We start from the raw sequence: 18,087 nt of genomic DNA, 5'->3' as shown, positions 1-18,087 counted from the left end.
AATGGGTAAAGCCAAATCTTTACAAAAGCTGAAAAGACTGTTCATTAATTCTTAGAACCTAGACGCCTGTAGCCCTGATTGTGGACCTTCTTAAAAATTCTTTTTTGCTTAAGGCTTGCCAGAGTTGAGTTGATTTGCAGCCAGAGAACCCTAACTGATACAATTCTATATATAGAAAATAAAAGTGCATTATCTTAATGGTCATATCTATAATGTAAAGTGATTAAACAGAGTTCATACAAATAAAGTTTATTGCTGAATTTCCCCATTAACATTATAGAAAACACTGAAATTTCACAAATTATTGAGAGCCCAACAGTTAAACATACTTTATTTAAAAAAGTACAAAAGTAACATTACAAATTTTTTTGAAGAAACATGAACCAGATAATGAATAGCACAAATATAGCACTAAAGGGGTACTCAGTCACCACCCAGAAATTATTGTCCGAGTTATGAAATAGATTCATTTTGATTTTGAGAAGTTACACATTCAGTTTGTTTATGAACTAGCCTGTCTTGTTTCTGCCTCTTGTAAGAAAAGAGCTAGGTCTTTATGCTGCTAGGACAAAATACTGTACATGAATTGGAGAATAAGGAGGGGTCATCCTTCTCCCTGGTACCTGAACAAGAGAACAGTTAGTACAGAAATGGCTTTGGCACTTTAACCCTTAGACATTGTCCCAAACCTTGTTACTTGAGTATTGTAGCCTCACCATGATTTTTTTTTTTTTTTAACACCGTATCATCTCCATACTTTTTATTTACAAATTATATATATACACAATAATAAAATTCCTTCATTCTAAAACAATAGTTAGACCCCAAACAGGTCTATGTTAAGTTTCTGTATTAGCAGTTCACTCAGATAGCTTTGTTTGTTGTTGTTTCCACATAACTGCACTGATCATGCCATACAGTTAATTTTTGTTTATGCTACCTTCTGAGATTGACTTAAGGCTCTAGTTTAATGCAAATGGTTTAGTCTTAAAAGGAGTCTCATGTGAGGCTAAAATCACACACCAATAACTCTCTCCTTTGAAGCTGTTTCTCCTTGTTGGATGGATGTAGTGTCTTGTCTGGGTAATCCATAGAGATATATGGAAACACATACAAGAAGAGTACCCAGAGCAAAGGTGAGTGCTGAAAAGAAAAAAAAAATAGATTTATCTGTATGTGTGTCTTTAAAATGCCTAATGATCAGTTTAAAAGTTTGAAAGCTCTTGTGGGTTTACACTATCAGATCATATCTTTATGATGGCAAGGTTTAGAAAGGTCTTCCATTACAGCCAAAAAAAAGGAGAGGGGGAGGCAGGGCGGGTAAAATCAAGGCAGTGTTTTGTTCATCACTGATTACAGACTTCTTAGAACATGAGTATGCCTAACTGACACTATCTGACCACTCTGACAAAGAACATACTAATTTCCCTATAAAATATATAATTTTTTAAAAATGTAAGTATAAATATATATAAGTACAAAAGAAAATGTGGTAGGATTGGCTTTTCCGTGATACCAGGAACCTGTGAAAGTTTAGAGTAAAAGACAGGTGACCAATCATTCAAACCATTGATAATTTCTTAAAAGGAGATGAGGCGATAATTTACTGAATAAAACTACATTTCCTACTAGTCTTAACCCTTTTTTCATCTTTTTTTTTTTTTTTTTTTTTTGAGACGGAGTTTCGCTTTTGTTGCCCAGGCTGGAGTGCAATGGCGCAATCTCGGCTCACCGCAACCTCTGCCTCCCGGGTCCAAGCAGTTCTCCTGCCTCAGCCTCTCGAGTAGCTGGGAGGAGCATGCGCCACCGTGCCCAGCCAATTTTGTATTTTTAGTAGAGACAGGATTTCTCCACGTTGGTCAGGCTGGTCTTGAACCCCCAACCTCAGGTTATCACCCGCCTCGGCCTCCCAAAGTGCTGGGATTACAGACATGAGCCACCATGCCCGGCGCCTTTTTTCATCTTAATCTTAAAAATCAGGATGCAAGAAACCGAATTATAACTTGTCCTAACGTGACAAATAAATATATTTATATGACATCAAGCTTTATTTTAGTTCACTCCTAACTAAAAAAGACCAGCTTTGCCTTCAAAAAAGGAGAAAGTAGGATAAAAACTTGTATCTAAACAGTTAACTGAAATGATTGCTAAGACATGCTAGTTGACCATCAGTAAGAACATTAAACAAAAGCATTTTATACTGCTCCTATATATTTCTTATGAGCAATGGTATAAGGATTTTGTTGAACATAAAGATAGATCAGAATTACAGCTAAAAAGTTCACCCAAATCAGGTAGAAAAACATCTTAAGGGAAAGCCTATAAGTACCTGATACTGAAATGGTAAGTGGTTGCTAAGTAGTGTCAAGCACTACTCTAAGCACTTCACCTGAAAACACCCCTAGGCAATAGGTGATATTATTCCCATTTTACAGATGAAGAAAGTGTCACCCAGGGAATATAACTTCCCCCAAGGTTGCACAGTTAAGAAATGGTACAGGCAAGATTTGCCACACACTATACATGGTTTTCTAAAATTTCTACAACATTGGTGTTTCCCTATTTCCATTTATAGACAGGAGTCAATTTTAAAATGAAATGTAAATATAAGCCAGGTCTCTTTTACTTAATATATTTAACAGATAGTCTTCATACATTGGTTTATATTATAATAATTGATCTCTAAAGAAAATTATTACACTATAAAAGCACCCTGAAATGTTAAGTCAATATCATTGCTTAAATAATTTAGAAGCCAAATTAATGCTGGGTGTGAGTTGGGAAAATTATATTAGGACTAACAAAGCAGTGGTACTGGAATGCCAGCTATATTAATGAGTTTTGTATTAATTACATATTGAATGAAACAAAGATATAAAAGACAAAATCTAGATTTTGATTGTTTTCAAAACCGTCTGACACCCAAATCCAAAGCAGTTGGAAAGTACAAGCTGAGGGAGGACTAAAAGATGTTTTCTACATTCTTCTAAATAATGAGCCAATACAGTTTAAACTGACTGCTGAAAATAATTTCCTAAAGTCTATATGTATTTCCTTGAGTACCTTCTCACATTCAGACACTCAAGTTGTCCTATATACAATACCTAAAAATACAGGGAGGCCTTGACTGCAAAAAAAAGTCCCCTCACTTTCACATAGAACTAGCACCCCTCATCTTAACCTCTAACACCACTTAAACAACCAAAGTACTGCTTAGCCACATCCCACACAACTATGAACAGCTGTACTGGTGGAATAAACTGTAGTAACAAAGCTAGGAATTTCTGTAAACAGTATGGCCAACTGCCACTTTTAAATAAAGGATTAAATGAATCAAGGAAATGGGAGGCTCTTCCATGTTAAAAACTCAACACAAACTAAGACATACTTATCTGTAATCCAAACAGCATTACTGAAGCAATGGTGGAAAGGACAATGGCCGCTGCTGCAGAAAAGCCTTTCATGATGTTGTCTGTGTACTTAACCACAACAGAAGTGTAGAGGCCACCAACACTTGCAAGAACTTGTATACAGAAAGAAATAAAATCTTATCACTCAAATAAATGAAACATTACATAATGGTGAGGCAATTTTCATCCCCAGAGATGCCATACTAATTTACCTGTTTTCCTTAGAAGGAGCCATCTGAGAGTTTGTACTAAAATTGAGTGGTAGTTCCTATATAACACTGTTTTTCCAAAACAATGCCCAGAGGGCTATGTGGTCTACTAAATTTTACACATTTTTTGCTAATATGTTAGATATTTTGGGGCACTGCTATCCCAAAGCAATTTTGCCTTCACAATCAAAACTAAGTCAACAAAATGAAAATTATATTCAAACTGGTATTTACAGTATCAAAGGATTAATTTCAAAATGTTATAACAGCTTAAAATGGACATCTAACTTAAAAAAAAAATAAAGGATCTACTAAGAACCTTTAATTCCTGGATACTTACAGATGACAAACCAGACATAATATGTGTAACCATAGAAAAATCCTTTTTCTTTAATTTCAGCTCCATCTGACAAGTAGACGCCAACTAATGTCACAATAATCCCTGATAGATACATTTGAATGTTTCTCACCCAAAGAGAAGTATCTGAACTCTTTAAAACTTTTTCAAAATATACTCCTGAAAGAAGAAAATTAGACATGCAAATATTAAAGATTACTATAAATTAACTTAAAATGTCTTTCATTTAGAACAATACCCTAGAGATATATAAAGTATATGATTTGGGGAACAAAACATACTTTACTTAAATGTGCATTTATTATGTAGGTTGTGTGACACATGACATACTGTACATTATAAATTTATGTTTTTACAGAGTGTATAGAATAATAACTAATTGGGAAGTTTATAAGCTACATTTAACAGAAGGCTGTTAAATTAAGACAGTTTCTGCCTTTATTATAGCAGTAAGACCACAAAAGCTCTCTGTACTACTTAATGCCAGTATATCATTTGCTTTGGTCAGCTGAAAAACTACATTAAGAGTGAATTATCTTAATCACATCCCTGTAATATCTGCCTACTAATGAATACTCCTAATTCTGCAATATAATCTATAATCACCACTAGGAATCTTTTCAGAGTAACAACCAAAATTTAAGTAGAATTTGCTGTGTAAAGCCATTTTCCTTTAAAGAAGGGTTCCACAAGCCAAGTTCATACACAAGGTCAGAAGGATCATGAACTCAACTGGATAATAAATTTTGCGTATATGTGCATTTTTCTGGAGTTGAAGGCCCATAGATTTTTTCAGATACTTCAAAGGAGTACATGATACCCCTCCCCCACAAAAGTCCCCTATCTCTTTGGATTTATACTTAAAATGAATGCATATTTTACAAAGCCATTAAAGATTTTAGTTATAAACATCATGTTAGAGACTTAGGAACTGCCAATGAAGTACTTATCAACTAAAAAGTCTAACGCAAAACAAGATTATTTTTGATGAGTCTGTGTTGGAATGGGAACATAAAATAGCTATTCTTATTTTCACCTCTGATTTTGCCTTCTGGGAGAAGCATTTATCCAGTGCTCAGTTACCCTAAACACAGAGAGATATTAAACCACCCTCCATTTCCTCAATTGTGTATTAAGAGAGTGAACTAATAAAATGTTGGACATAATCATTTAACTGTTCAAAATATTGCAAAAAATCAAATAGTATATTTTTTAGGTAACTCAATTTTTGTTCCCAATTTGTTGGTTTCTAGAACACAATGCTATCAGTAAGTATATTCCTGAATTTATATTTTCCCCTCCTATAAAACATCCTATTTACAAGCAGTATTTTACTTCTGTATTCAGCCTGCTTTCCTAGTCAAAAATAGAGTCCTGACTTGAAATAGGTACAAATAAAGATAAATAATAAAGATGTATACCTATAACTAATATATTCTACTAAAAGCTTTAAGCAGAATATATTAAAAACTAAACTTTCATCTCTGCTGGAACTATTTCTAAAACTTTTTTTATGTTACACTTAATATTCATACTTTATCTCGATGCATTGGAGGAGTGCTTGTCCCTACACATACAACGCCAGACTTCCGTGGATTGTTGATGTTAGTGATTTTGTGTTGTCTTTCCTCCCTGTTTGGTTGTTAGTTTTATGTATTATGTTTTCTAAGGTACTCTCGACCCACCTCATGATCCTACTCCATAGCTCCTAACCTGTTAAAAGCAGAGAAAGAACTTGAGGTTATAGGGGAAAAAAAGATGCTTAGCTGGTAACATTAACAACCTAAAGCAGCAGGATCTGACTTGAGGATAGTGGCAGTTCCAGAAAAAAGGAAAGGGCTTTCTGAAGACTAATTTCCTCCATTTTCAGAGGTCTTTTTTCATTCACTTTTGGGTTTTTGGCCAGACTGAGATGGTCAAGGATAACAGAAGTAGTTAACTGCAAGTATGAATAGGGACTGAGTCTGAACTTAGTTGAACAATGCTATACATTTACTGGAAAAACAGCTGACATAAAACTAAATATAAGCAAGAAGGTAAAGTTTAATGGGAATAAAACTGAGAAAGCAAGATAAACTAAACTGGTGTCTAAAGTTTGATGTTTTCGAAAAATATGAGAAAAGAATAAAACAATGCTTTCATGATTTACCTGCAAATCCTGAGCACAATACAGCAATAGCTATAGCGCCAAACCCTAATAATGGATTTTGTTCCACCTGAAATATTAATTGTTAAAGTTATTTTTAGTGACTAATAAACAGAGTTCATCCAAGAGTCCAAACAAATATATACAAAAACCGTGTTACAGTCTTACTAAAAGTATATCCCACATCAGACACAGCTATTCTACAGAATAAGACAACTAAACAAAAAGACCATTCCAGAAATTAACCAGGGCACTTGGCTTAAGTGAAAAATGTGTCCCTCAAATCACAGCCATAGTATATGCTTAATATAATATGTACCCACTGTTTCCTAATACCAATAAGCACTCTAGCATGAACTTTTGAACACGCCAAGTCAGCATACTACTTAATTTTAATTTCTATTATCACTCTAATTTAAGAGCTTATAGCATCAATCCTGAAAATGATAACAATTTAACTTATTTATTCCTCATCACCTACAGGATAAAGTGCTGCCTCTTAAGACTCCCCAATTTATTGAATTTTTAGTATACCTTCTGTGTACCAGATACATTGTCTATACACACTGCTATGGTTTGAATGTCCACTTCAAAACACATGTTGAGATTTAATTGCCATTGTAACAGTATTAAGAGGTGGGCATTTAAGAGATGACTGGGTCATGAAGGCTCTGTCCTCAAGAAGGGATTGATGCCATTACTGAGGGAATAAGTTAGTTATTGAGGGAGCAGGTTTCTGATAAAAAGGATGAGTTCAGCCCACTTCCCTCTTTGTCACATGGGATCACTTTTGCCTTCCGCCATACAATGACCCTCACCAGATGCCAGCACCGTGTTCTGGACTTCCCAGCCTCCAGAACCATGGGCCAAATAAACTTCTGTTTTTTATGAGTTACCCACTCTGTGTATTCTGTTATAGCAGCAGAAAATGGACTAAGATACATACTAAATGAATAAAGAAGATTATAATACACAGCTCTGTTATGTATAGGCAAAATTGACAAGTATATATAACCAAAATAGTGTGAGACCAGTGCTCACAGATCCAAGTATATGGGTCCTAACCCTCTGTTTGACTTTATTTTCTCTTTCTTTTCTAAACTGTCAGGAGCTTTCATCAGTCTTTCCTGAAAGATAAATACTATCTCAATAGTATCACTGAAATTAGAGGGTTGAGATTCATGACTGTAATATCACAAGGAAGTATATACCTTGTTCAAAATAAATAAGCCTGATATAAGAAAAGTGCCACTTTATGGTACCTGAGAGAGCAAGCTTGGTCTAAATTGTTTGCATGCAGATAAAAGGAGAAACAGAAGATACTGTAGACCAGTGGTTCTCAAAGTATGGACCCTGGATCGGCAGCAGTGGCACCACTGGGGGTTTGTTAGAAATAAAAACTGTCAGGCGTAGACCTACTGAACCATAAACTATGGGAATGGGCCTAGCAATCTGTTTCAACCAACCTTCCAGGTGATTCTGATGTACGCTAAAGTTTGAGAACCACTGCTATAGACTATACATTATTAACAAGGATACTTTCCTAATACAAATTTCAAGACTGGCATAGATAGAATAAAATCATAGTGTGAGATACGACCTATCCCAACATCTGCTGGGAAGCTCAAACTGCTAAAAATAGAGTGCCTGATAAATTCTTGACTTACTTTCCTGCCAGTTGAATCTCTCTACAGTTAGGAAAAATAGTGATGGAAACGGCTTATGTGGACTTGATTCTGACAAGAAACTGCTGGGTGATGAAGTAGATGTGATGGAAACTTTGGAAGAAAGCAACCATGTGATCTGAGCATGAGCCAAACACAGCACAGTTAAGAGACATGTGCTCCAGTCCTGAATAAATCAAAATTCAAAAATGTAAAACTTCAAGTTAGAATTCCATGGCTCGTGAGAAGACTATTCAAGAGAGATTAAGAGTTACTGAAGAAGGAGGTTCTGGTGAAGAGTAAAAAAAAGAATACATAAGGAAATCAACATGTCTAAATAAGGGCATCTTCACTGAATTCTGATTTTACAAGAACAAAACCAAAGTATAGATCACCAAGAGGAATCTAACCACGAATTTAAGAACAGTATCAAGAAATCGAAAACTCAGAATAAGTGGAGGCTTGCAAAAATACTGTAAGGCATTAAAGACAACTTTTTTTTTTTTTTTTTGAGACAGGATCTTGTGGTATTATCACGGTTCACTGCAGCCTCAACCTCCTCGGCTCAAGTGATCCTCCCACCTCAGCTTCCCAAGTAGCTGGGACTACAGGCATGCTGATCACCACATCTAGCTAAGTTTTAAATTTTTTTGTAGAGACATGGTCTCACTATATTACCCAGGCTGGTCTTGAACTCCTGGGCTCAAGCAATTCTCCCCGCCTAGACTACCTAGCTAAATAAATTTAAAAGACTATCAAGAAAAGTAGGTGAGTTAGTGTATATAAAGCATTTAAATAATGCTAGTATTTAGTGCAATATAAATGATTGCAGCTATTATTGTTACATTGATTACCAGCAAAATGTTAGAACAGATTTAGAGACGACTTGTACTTAAAAAGTTTAATGGTCATCAGTGGAAAATAGTGTGACTTCACTAAGTGTGAAACATACCAGATTTCCTTACTGAAAGGACTCCTAATGTTAAGTGATGAGGGGAATTCCATAGAGATAATGTTTGGCAAGAAATGTGACAGACTTGCATATTATTGTTGTTGTTATTATTATTGAGACGGAGTCTCATACTGTCACTCGAGCTGGTGTGCAGTGGCACGATCTCGGCTCACTGCAACCTCTGCCTCCCAGGTTCAGGCGATTCTCCTGCCTCAGCCTCCTGAGTAGCTAGGATTACAGGCGCCTGCCCAGCTAAGTTTTTGTATTTTAGTACAGACGGGGTTTCACCATGTTAGCCAGGCTGGTCTCGAACTCCTGACCTGGTGATCTGCCCGCCTCAGCCTCCCAAAGTGCTGGGATTACAGGCGTGAGCCACTGCGACTAGCCGCATAATGTTTTTATAGGCAACACAGAAATGTAGTGAGGATAAAGGTACAATCTGTAAGTGCATGAATGCTCATACAGAAAAATGGTAGTTAATTGAACAAAATCAAGCTAGACTATCAACCAATACCAACTTGCCAGGCATGTAGATAAGCCACGTTAGAAACAGATCCTCCAGCCGTAGTCTTCAGTTGACTGCAGCCCTAGCCAGTACCTTGACTGCAACCTCCAGCCAGAACCAGCTAGTTAAGGCACCCTCAAATTCCTGACCCATAAAAACTATGAGAGATGATATGTTCAGTAAGCAAGAAAAAGATCAAGCTAGAGAGAATTCTAAAGGTACAGCCACAGAACTCTGGTCCTGTTCTATCTAAAATTTTCATTAAAGACCCAGAAGGTATATTTTTTTGACTCTGGAAAGCGTTAATACCCAAAGGAGAAGCTAATAATGGGTAAGAACTGGAAAGAACTCAAGGGGCTGAGCCATGACCCAAAGCTTAAAAGAAGAGCTTAATAAATACAAACAACCTGCATTCTGGTTTAGAATGAGCCAGAGTTTGAGTTCTAGTGTCAACGAGAGTCTATTCCAGTCCTGACACGTGCAACCCACTTAACCAGTATTGGAGGAGTGCATGGCAGTGCAGACAGATTGAGGGAACAGTGGGGTGAGAAGGATACAAGATACATTTGAGACAAACTATTTGGGTGACACAGTTACATGTAGTGGTTTATGATCAATTGTAAAATAGATACTTTGCCTGCCCCCCAGAAATTAACAGTCATGTACCACATAATGACATTTCAGTCCATGATGAACCACATATAAAACAGCGGTCCTGTAAGCTAAAACTATATTTGTACCTTTTCTATGTTTAGGTACACTAAACTTAACACTGTGTTACAACTGGCTACAGTATTCAGCACAGTAACATGCTGCAGAAGTTTGTAGCCTAGGAACAATAGGCTATACTGTACAGCCTAGATGTGTAGTAAGTAGTCTATACCATCTAGATTTGTATAAGTATACTCCATGATGTTTGCACAACAGTGAAATCACCTAATGATGCATCTCTCAGAACCCTGAACTTATATTCTTTGTTAAGCGATGCATGACTGTATAACAAGTCTCCAGTATTCAGAACAAAGGGGTAATTACCAAGCTGTGCCTCATATTACTTAGACAACATTGGGAGACAGTGGGGTTTTAGGATATATTGAGAAATAATGACAGATGAATGCATCTAGGACAAAAATATAAGGAAAAGTGTAGGGGCAGAAGGCAGGGATCAGGAAGTCTCTGTCTAGAAACCATATTATAGAAAGAAACAGTAGGGTTTTAATTGGGGAAGGAGGAGACCTGGAGGGTGGGGATATGATACTGTTCACAAGCACTGTACATCCCAGCCGCCTTCCATTCCTAAGAGAACCATAGTCCGTTTGCTAAAAGTTAGAGTAAATATTCAACTGTAGGAAACTCCTGACCTTCACAAAACTATTCAATGGCATCCCATTTCCTGTTTCTCTTTGGGGAAATAACTGATTGAGGCATACAATATAAGAAAAAAAATCATATATGTATCTTAGCATTAACTCTTTAAAAATCTGTTATGTACCTTCACATTAACTCTTAAAAACTAAAGATAATTATCAATTATCAGTAAGAACACTCCTTCCCTTGTCATCCTGATCACTGACAATAGGGAGATGTGTCAGAGACTGAGAGTTGAGAGAGAAGACGAAAACTAAAAGCAGAAAAACCTTGCCCAGAGTTTCTGAGATGTTTGAAAGAGGTCTAGAAGTTCTAAACATATACAGTATGGAAACTGGCACAGTTGTGGTCACAAGTTAGCTATTAACTAATTTAGGACAAGTTCCTTCACCTCTTTGGGGACTGTCATCCATAAAATGGAGGGGATGGAACACATTATTTCTAAGGTACATTCCATCTCTAACATATTTTATGCATATTCTCCTCTGAGAAACAACCAATAAGTATCATTATCCCTAATAATATGCTAAAGAAAAAAGGCCTATCTGTAAGGCAAAAGTTATTTTAAATCAAAGAAATGTAGTCATGCTGCATGCATCAATGTAACTGAACAGTGTAAGACTTAAGGAAGTTTTCTATTTATGGGAAGTTATGGTGTGCATTTTGTTTCTTACCACAACTTTTGTAGCTTGGGCTGGTTTCCACTGTACAAGCGTGACTCCAGCACACAGCATAAAAACTGAAACCCACTGTAATTTGCTGAGTGTCCGGTTTAACATTAAAACAGTGCATAAAGCAGTACACGGAATCTTTAACTGGTAGGTCACCTAAGAAAAAGAGAATGAATTAATAAATTCAGTTAATGTTAGTCTCTGATACAAATATATTATTTCTGGTATCATTGATACAATTATCAATAAAAAATATTTGATAATGGCCAGGCATGGTGGCTCACACCTGTAATCCCAGAACTTTGGGAGGCCGAGGCGGGTGGTGGATCACGAGGTCTGGAGATCGAGACCATCCTGGCCAACATAGTGAAACCTCATCTCTACTAAAAATACAAAAAATTAGCTGGGTGTGGTGGCATGTGCCTATAGTCCCAGCTACTCAGGAGGCTGAGGCAGGAGAATCGCTTGAACCTGGGCAGCGGAGATTGCAGTGAGCTGAGATCACGTCACTGCACTCCAGCCTAGACAAAAGAGCGAGACTCCATCTCAAAAAAAAAAAATTGATAATATGATAAAGAGTTAATAAAAACTCTTTTTACCATAAAAGATTCTGTGCTTTTCATTATCATTAGCTCCACTTACCTGGTACACTGCTGCATCCAGATTGCTAAGAGCTAGGAAAGCCATGTTGTTCTGAACAGCATACACTAACGATGGCACACTTAACTTCAACAGTTCCTTGGGGCTCCCCAAGACATTTTCTCTTAAAGATGCTTTGAATCTACCCAGACTACCAGTTTCTCTTTGAAAACAAAAGGGGGAGATGAGAGGGTGGTAAGGAAGAAAATTAAAGAGCATTATTTTAATAAGACTTCTTCAAACACAGGACAGGCATACTATGCTTGCTGTAATTTAGCAAACTAATAATTTCTAACTAGTTTTAGATTAAAAGAAACATACCAACAATGTATCCTCTTTAAAAAATTATAGTTCTGTTTGGGAAAATATGACAACAACTAGATTTACCACTATCTCTATCTAGTCAAAGCTCTGAGAGATTTTGAGTATATTGAATAATGAGATTAGGAAAACAAAATTGTTGATATTACCTATAAAAAAATTCATCCCCTGCTACTTTAACTGTATTTCATCAAATTCACCCTGAATACTTTTTAATTGATCAGTTTGCATATCCATTTTTATTTTTATATTTATTTTTGAGATGGAGTCTCGCTGTGTCGCCCCGGCTGGAGTGCAATGGCGCTATCTCAGCTCACTGCAACCTCCGCCTCCCATGTTCAAGTGATTCTACTGCCTCAGCCTCCTGAGTACCTAGGATTACAGGCACCCACCACCACACCAAGCTAAATTTTTTGTATTTTTAGTATTGTTGGCCAGGCTGGTTTCAAACTCCTGACCTCAAGTGATCTGCCCGCCTCGGCCTCCCAAAGTGCTGGGATTACAGGCATGAGCCACTGCACCTGGCCTATTTTTAAAGTTTTTTTTTTTTAATTACAATAGATTTAATTGCAAATAAAAAGGCTTTGGTAGTTCATTAAGTGGGTTAGGAAGAGTCAGGTCAGTATTATTTATAAATGAATTTAGTACTTATGAAATATAGTAGATAATAAATCCTTATGTAAGAATATTCTCATACTTTATATCTGTATAATTCTGTAGCAGATCTGAATAATTTACTAACTCCAACAAAAGTAAACTATATCTCTAATGTACATAAAGTTTACTATTTGACTACATATTGATTATGCATGCTCTTAACTATTATTTTTGCTATTATTATTTCAGAAGGATGTGGCTAATCTGGCTTATTTTCCTGTATCATAAATCAGCTCATTGATTTCCTGAAAGTAAAAATAAAGCAATGTTTTATAATAAGCATCAATACCCCCAAAAAAGTGCTTTAAAATAATGGTCCTAACTGCAGCTCACGATATCCTTAAGAAAACCATAATACTTTGTTGGTGAAATAGCTCTATTCCAACTCAAAGTTTGATAATCACAATGAGATTCTGTATTTTTGGTTAATATATTAGAATCAACAGTTGTGAGTTGAATTTTTTCATTTTTAAATGCTGCAAATATAATTACCCAAGTTCTGAGAGAAAGCAAAAGTCCATTATATTAAATTGACTAACCTGTGCCTATTTATTTGCTGTAGAACATTCTACCTCCAAGAAAATGCTTAATTAATAAGACAGGAACTTTGACCTAAGCCACAGAAACAAAAGACATCCTTCTTAGTTACAGATCTCTTTGTGTTACCAAATCCAAACCCACACCACAGTGTTAAGCCTATATGCTGAAAAGCGACACACACAGCCTGGTGGTGGACTACAAACTCTATTCGAAAAGCAAAAGAACACCAAAAATACCACAGATTTTCCACCAAAAAATCTATGTAGGAGAGTTTTCCAGGCGTCTGAAGATTGGCTCTTTAAACTAATGTTTGGCATTTTTTTAAAAATGCTTAATGCAAATCTAAGATGCCCCATATACTTTCCTTACATCTTTGTTGTTTTGTTTTGTTTTTTTGAGACGGAGTCTTTCTCTGTCACCCAACCTGGAGTGCAATGGTGCGATCTCGGCTCACTGCAACCTCCATCTCCCAGGTTCATGGATTCTCCTACCTCAGCCTCCTGAGTAGCTGGGACTATATGCACAGGCCACTACGCCCGGCTTATTTTTGTATTTTTGGTAGAGACGGGGTTTCACCATGTTGGCCAGGCTGGTCTCAAACTCCTGACGTTAAGTGAGCCTCCCGCCTCGGCCTCCCAAAGTGCTGGAATTACAGGCATGAGCCACTGCACCTGGCCAACATCTTAAATAGAGTATAAAGAATAATTTTCAAAATGTTTTCTCCTCAATTGTAAAACTAATGAAAAAATTAGAGAAAAAGAGATTAAAATGTAAAATAATCACCTTAATAAGCTGATGTATCAGAGAAGATAACTGAACATTATAATTATCTCTAGTATCATGATAGCATAGATATAAATTTTACAGACTGTGTGAAGTGCAAGTTTTAGTGCCCTTCTAAAATGCTGACTCATACACTGATGATGTGTCTTTAAGGTGATACCCAAAAGGAATTGCTGAGGGTGGCTGTTTGTGCCCATGCTTCACACTCCACCTCCTCCCCATATTCATTTATCTCCTGGTGTAAGATTCTTCATGCTAAACCCTCAAAAGCTACAATATAATGGCTATTTATCCTTTCCCTAATCCCCAGCTATGGGCAATGCCACTTTACCTCCACCTGTTAAAGATATTATAGCCTTGGTGGGTGTGATGGCTCACACCTGTATCCCAGCTACTCAGGAGGCTGAGGCAAGAGGATCACTTGAGGCCAGGAGTTGGAGACCAGCCCAAGTAACAGAGGAAAAGCCCTTCTCTTAAAAAAAAAAAAAATTGCCAGGAGTGGTGGCACATGCCTATCATCCCAGCTACACAGGAGGCTGAGGTGGGAGCATCGCTTGAGCCCAGGAGTTTGAAGCTACAGTGAGCTATGATGCCACCACTGCACTCCAGCCTGGGTGAAAGAGTAAGATACCATCTCTTTTTAAAAAAAAGAAAAAAATAAGACATTAGAAGCCTTCACTGGTAACAAACAACCTTTTGACTCTCCAAAAAACAGGGTTGATCTCTGTCCTGTCAGAATATGGGCTACTTAAGGATCCAACTGCTACTCCAAATAATCATCATACCTGCACCAATAAAGGCTCCTGTGGTCCCTTTTCTCTCCCCCCCTCTTTTCTTTCTTATCACTTCTCCCTCACTTTTCACATAAAAAGAAGGGCTTATGAAACAAATTAGCAGCCAATCTGAGTACTCCTTTCCTTCAGTGGAGCAAAAAGTAAAGTACAGTGTGTCAGGATTAACCTTCAGATCTGTCTCTTTTGGCCATATCCTTTTTGTTGGATGCTTAGGAGCTATTTTTTCACTGTCAGGATGGCCAAGGTATCTTTTTCTGGTTCCTTCTCTAATGTAGACATTAGAGAAACCAAGGTATACCAGAATGTTAATTGCTGGAAAGTGAAAATATCACTGTAGTACCAAAGATTGCAGCAATGTTACATAAGATATTTTGAAATAAGTTACAAAAAAAAAAAAGCAGAGGATGCTAAAAGAACTAGTAAAAGAGAATAACAGAAAAGTATCAGAAAGTAGACAGAGGAGATTTAGGAGGTATTGGAAAGAATATGTGGGAATCTCACCACACAGAAAGTTTTAAAGAAGAGGGTAAATAATTTCAGTATTAATCAGGTTAAATCCTGCTTAAGTTAATGTATTTATTAAGAATACAGCTCTTAATCTTATATTTAGCTTTACTCACTGAAGTTACATAAAAGTAACGAGGAATATATCTGCTAGAAAACACTAGTAATCATCTTTTTGTTTTACTATGAAAGAGAGAGAAACAAATGATCAGTCCTAAATATACTGTAATATATTGTAAAAAGGTTACTTTTTCTTCTATTTTCCTGAACTTATATTTTCTGTTTTGGTTTTTTTTTTTTTTTTTGAGATGGATTCTAGCCGTGTCACCCAGGCTGGAGTGCAGTGGTATGATCTCGGCTCACTGCAACCTCCACCTCCTGGGTTCAAGCGATTCTCCTGCCTCAGCCTCCCAAGTAACTGGGAGTACAGGTGCACACCACCACGCCTGGCTAATTTTTTGTATTTTTAGTAGAGATGGGGTTTTTCATCATGTTGGCCAGGCTGGTCTTGAACTCCTGACCAAGTGATCCACCCACCTGGGCCTCCCAAAGTGCTGGATTACAGGCGTGAGCCATCGCGCCTGGCCCTGAATTTACTTTCTTAGAAATCAAATCACAAGCACCTTAATGAGCACCTCTGTTAAAAACAAATTTATTAATTATATAAATGACACTGCTAGCTAGGACAAAAGAGCATATATAATCAAAAACATATATTAAATTTTTTAGATATAGTCTTGTTAAATTTTCTATTTGAACAATTCTTTTTATTTTTATCATTGGAATAGACCCTGTACAACCTTTGGTTACCTGAAGAAATTCTGAAGCTCCATGTTGACTACAGACAGATTCTGCTGCTGCCTCTCCCCCTAAATTTCCTATCAACCAGCTGAAACCATTCTTTCTGACCTATGTTTGGTCAAAAGTAGGCCTCATTCTTCCAGCTACTGATCTAACAAGAACTACTAGGAGGCATAAAATCCTTGGCTAGGTTACCAAGTCACTGTGCAAAATGGAACACAGCAGAAGTTACTCATGAGCTTAAGAAAGTTAAATTTTGTTTATAAATTTCTTATCATCTACAAAGTTAAGTATAATTAACTCACTTAAAAGACTTTGATTGGCCGGGCACGGTAGCTCACGCCTGTAATCCCAGCACTTTGGGAGGCCGAGGCAGGCGGATCACAAGGTCAGGAGATCGAGACTATCCTGACTAACACGGTGAAACCCTGTCTCTACTAAAAATACAAAAAATTAGCCAGGCGTGGTGGCATGCACCTGTAGTCCCAGCTACTTGGGAGGCTGAGGCAGGAGGATGGCATGAACCCGAGAGGCGGAGCTTGCAGTGAGCCGAGATCACGCCACTGCACTCCAGCCTGGGCGACAGAGCTAGACAAAAAAAAAAAAGACTTTGAGGGGCTAGGTTAAAAAACCAATAATGAGGTCAACTTGAGGACAAAAATACCCTTCATATGAGGGACATGATTTTTACTTCCTCCCCAACATCCTGAACCCATTATAGCATGGGTACAAAAGGGTACTGAAAATGTAAACCCAGAAGGAGAAATAAACAAAGCTGGATAATCTATAAGTATTTGACAGATACATTAATTTCTCTAGATAATATTATGAAACAGTAAAATAATTTTCTCTGGTCTTAATATGGATATGTAGTTCAAAGTTAAGATATATTTGGTTTGTTACTAAACACACCCAAAGTATACGTACATTAACATTTACACATCCTGCTAGGGATAGTCTTTATAAACTACGGTGAATAGCAAACAATAAAAAGTTGTTTGAGCTGGCGCAGTGGGTCACACCTATAATCCCAGCATGCTGGGAGGCCATGGCAGGCGGATTGCTTGAGTCCAGGAATTTGAGACCAGCCTGGACAACATGGCGAAACCCCATGTCTACAAAATTAGCTGGGTGTGGTGGTGTGCATCTATAATCCTAGCTACTGGGGAGGCTGAGGCAGAAGGATTGCTTGAGCCCAGGAAGCAATGGTTGCAGTAAGTCAAGATCATGCTACTGCACTCCAGCCTGGGTGACAGAGTGATACCCTGTCTCAAAAAAAAAAAAAAAGTTGACTTTGTTCCTTTGTTCCAAGGCAATATGAAGTGTTTTCACTTCCTTTTCTTTATACTAACAATGACAGATTTAAATCTAAACAGTTAGTGTTAACAGCTGTGATAGAGTTTAGTAAAGCATTATAACAATTTTCCCGTGAATTGCAGCAGTAATTAATTTTATGAAAAAGTACTTTTAAATATTGTATTGTTTATCTTTCAACCAAATTATAGCTTAGAAATTGATAACTTAAAATTCAAATATTTGGCCAGGTGCGGTGGCTCATGCCTGTAATCCCAGCACTTTGGGAGGCCGAGGCGGGCGGATCACGAGGTCAGCAGATCGAGACCATTCTGGCTAACACAGTGAAACCCCGTCTCTACTAAAAAATACAAAAAAAATTAGCCGGGCGTGGTGGCAGGCACCTGTAGTCCCAGCTCCTCGCGAGGCTGAGGCAGAAGAATGGCATGAACCCAGGAGGCGGAGCTTGCAA

General features: G+C 37.2%; 1 protein-coding gene across 3 annotated transcripts in view; it reads right to left on the bottom strand.

Annotated features, from left to right (window-relative positions):
• Window positions 1-233: 233 nt before the first annotated feature.
• Window positions 234-18,087, bottom strand: part of SLC35A1 (solute carrier family 35 member A1) — a 39,738-nt gene continuing 21,884 nt past the window's right edge. For 2 of the 3 annotated variants that reach the window (XM_054491494.2, XM_054491495.2), the window contains 6 exons: window positions 11,926-12,085; window positions 11,287-11,439; window positions 6,127-6,193; window positions 3,960-4,136; window positions 3,389-3,523; window positions 234-1,143 (listed from right to left, as the gene is read on the bottom strand). In XM_054491494.2, coding sequence (XP_054347469.1) covers window positions 1,016-1,143; window positions 3,389-3,523; window positions 3,960-4,136; window positions 6,127-6,193; window positions 11,287-11,439; window positions 11,926-12,085 — 820 coding nt within the window. In that variant the 3' untranslated portion in view covers window positions 234-1,015. The remainder of the gene's footprint in view (window positions 1,144-3,388; window positions 3,524-3,959; window positions 4,137-6,126; window positions 6,194-11,286; window positions 11,440-11,925; window positions 12,086-18,087) is intronic. The other variant, XR_010126748.1, reaches the window with a different exon arrangement.

The sequence above is a fragment of the Pongo pygmaeus genome, chromosome 5 (genome assembly GCF_028885625.2).
Source record: "Pongo pygmaeus isolate AG05252 chromosome 5, NHGRI_mPonPyg2-v2.0_pri, whole genome shotgun sequence".
Taxonomy (NCBI): Eukaryota; Metazoa; Chordata; class Mammalia; order Primates; family Hominidae; genus Pongo; species Pongo pygmaeus.
The sequence above is the reverse complement of the archived record's forward strand: the minus strand, read 5'-3'. Positions and strand labels throughout refer to the sequence as shown.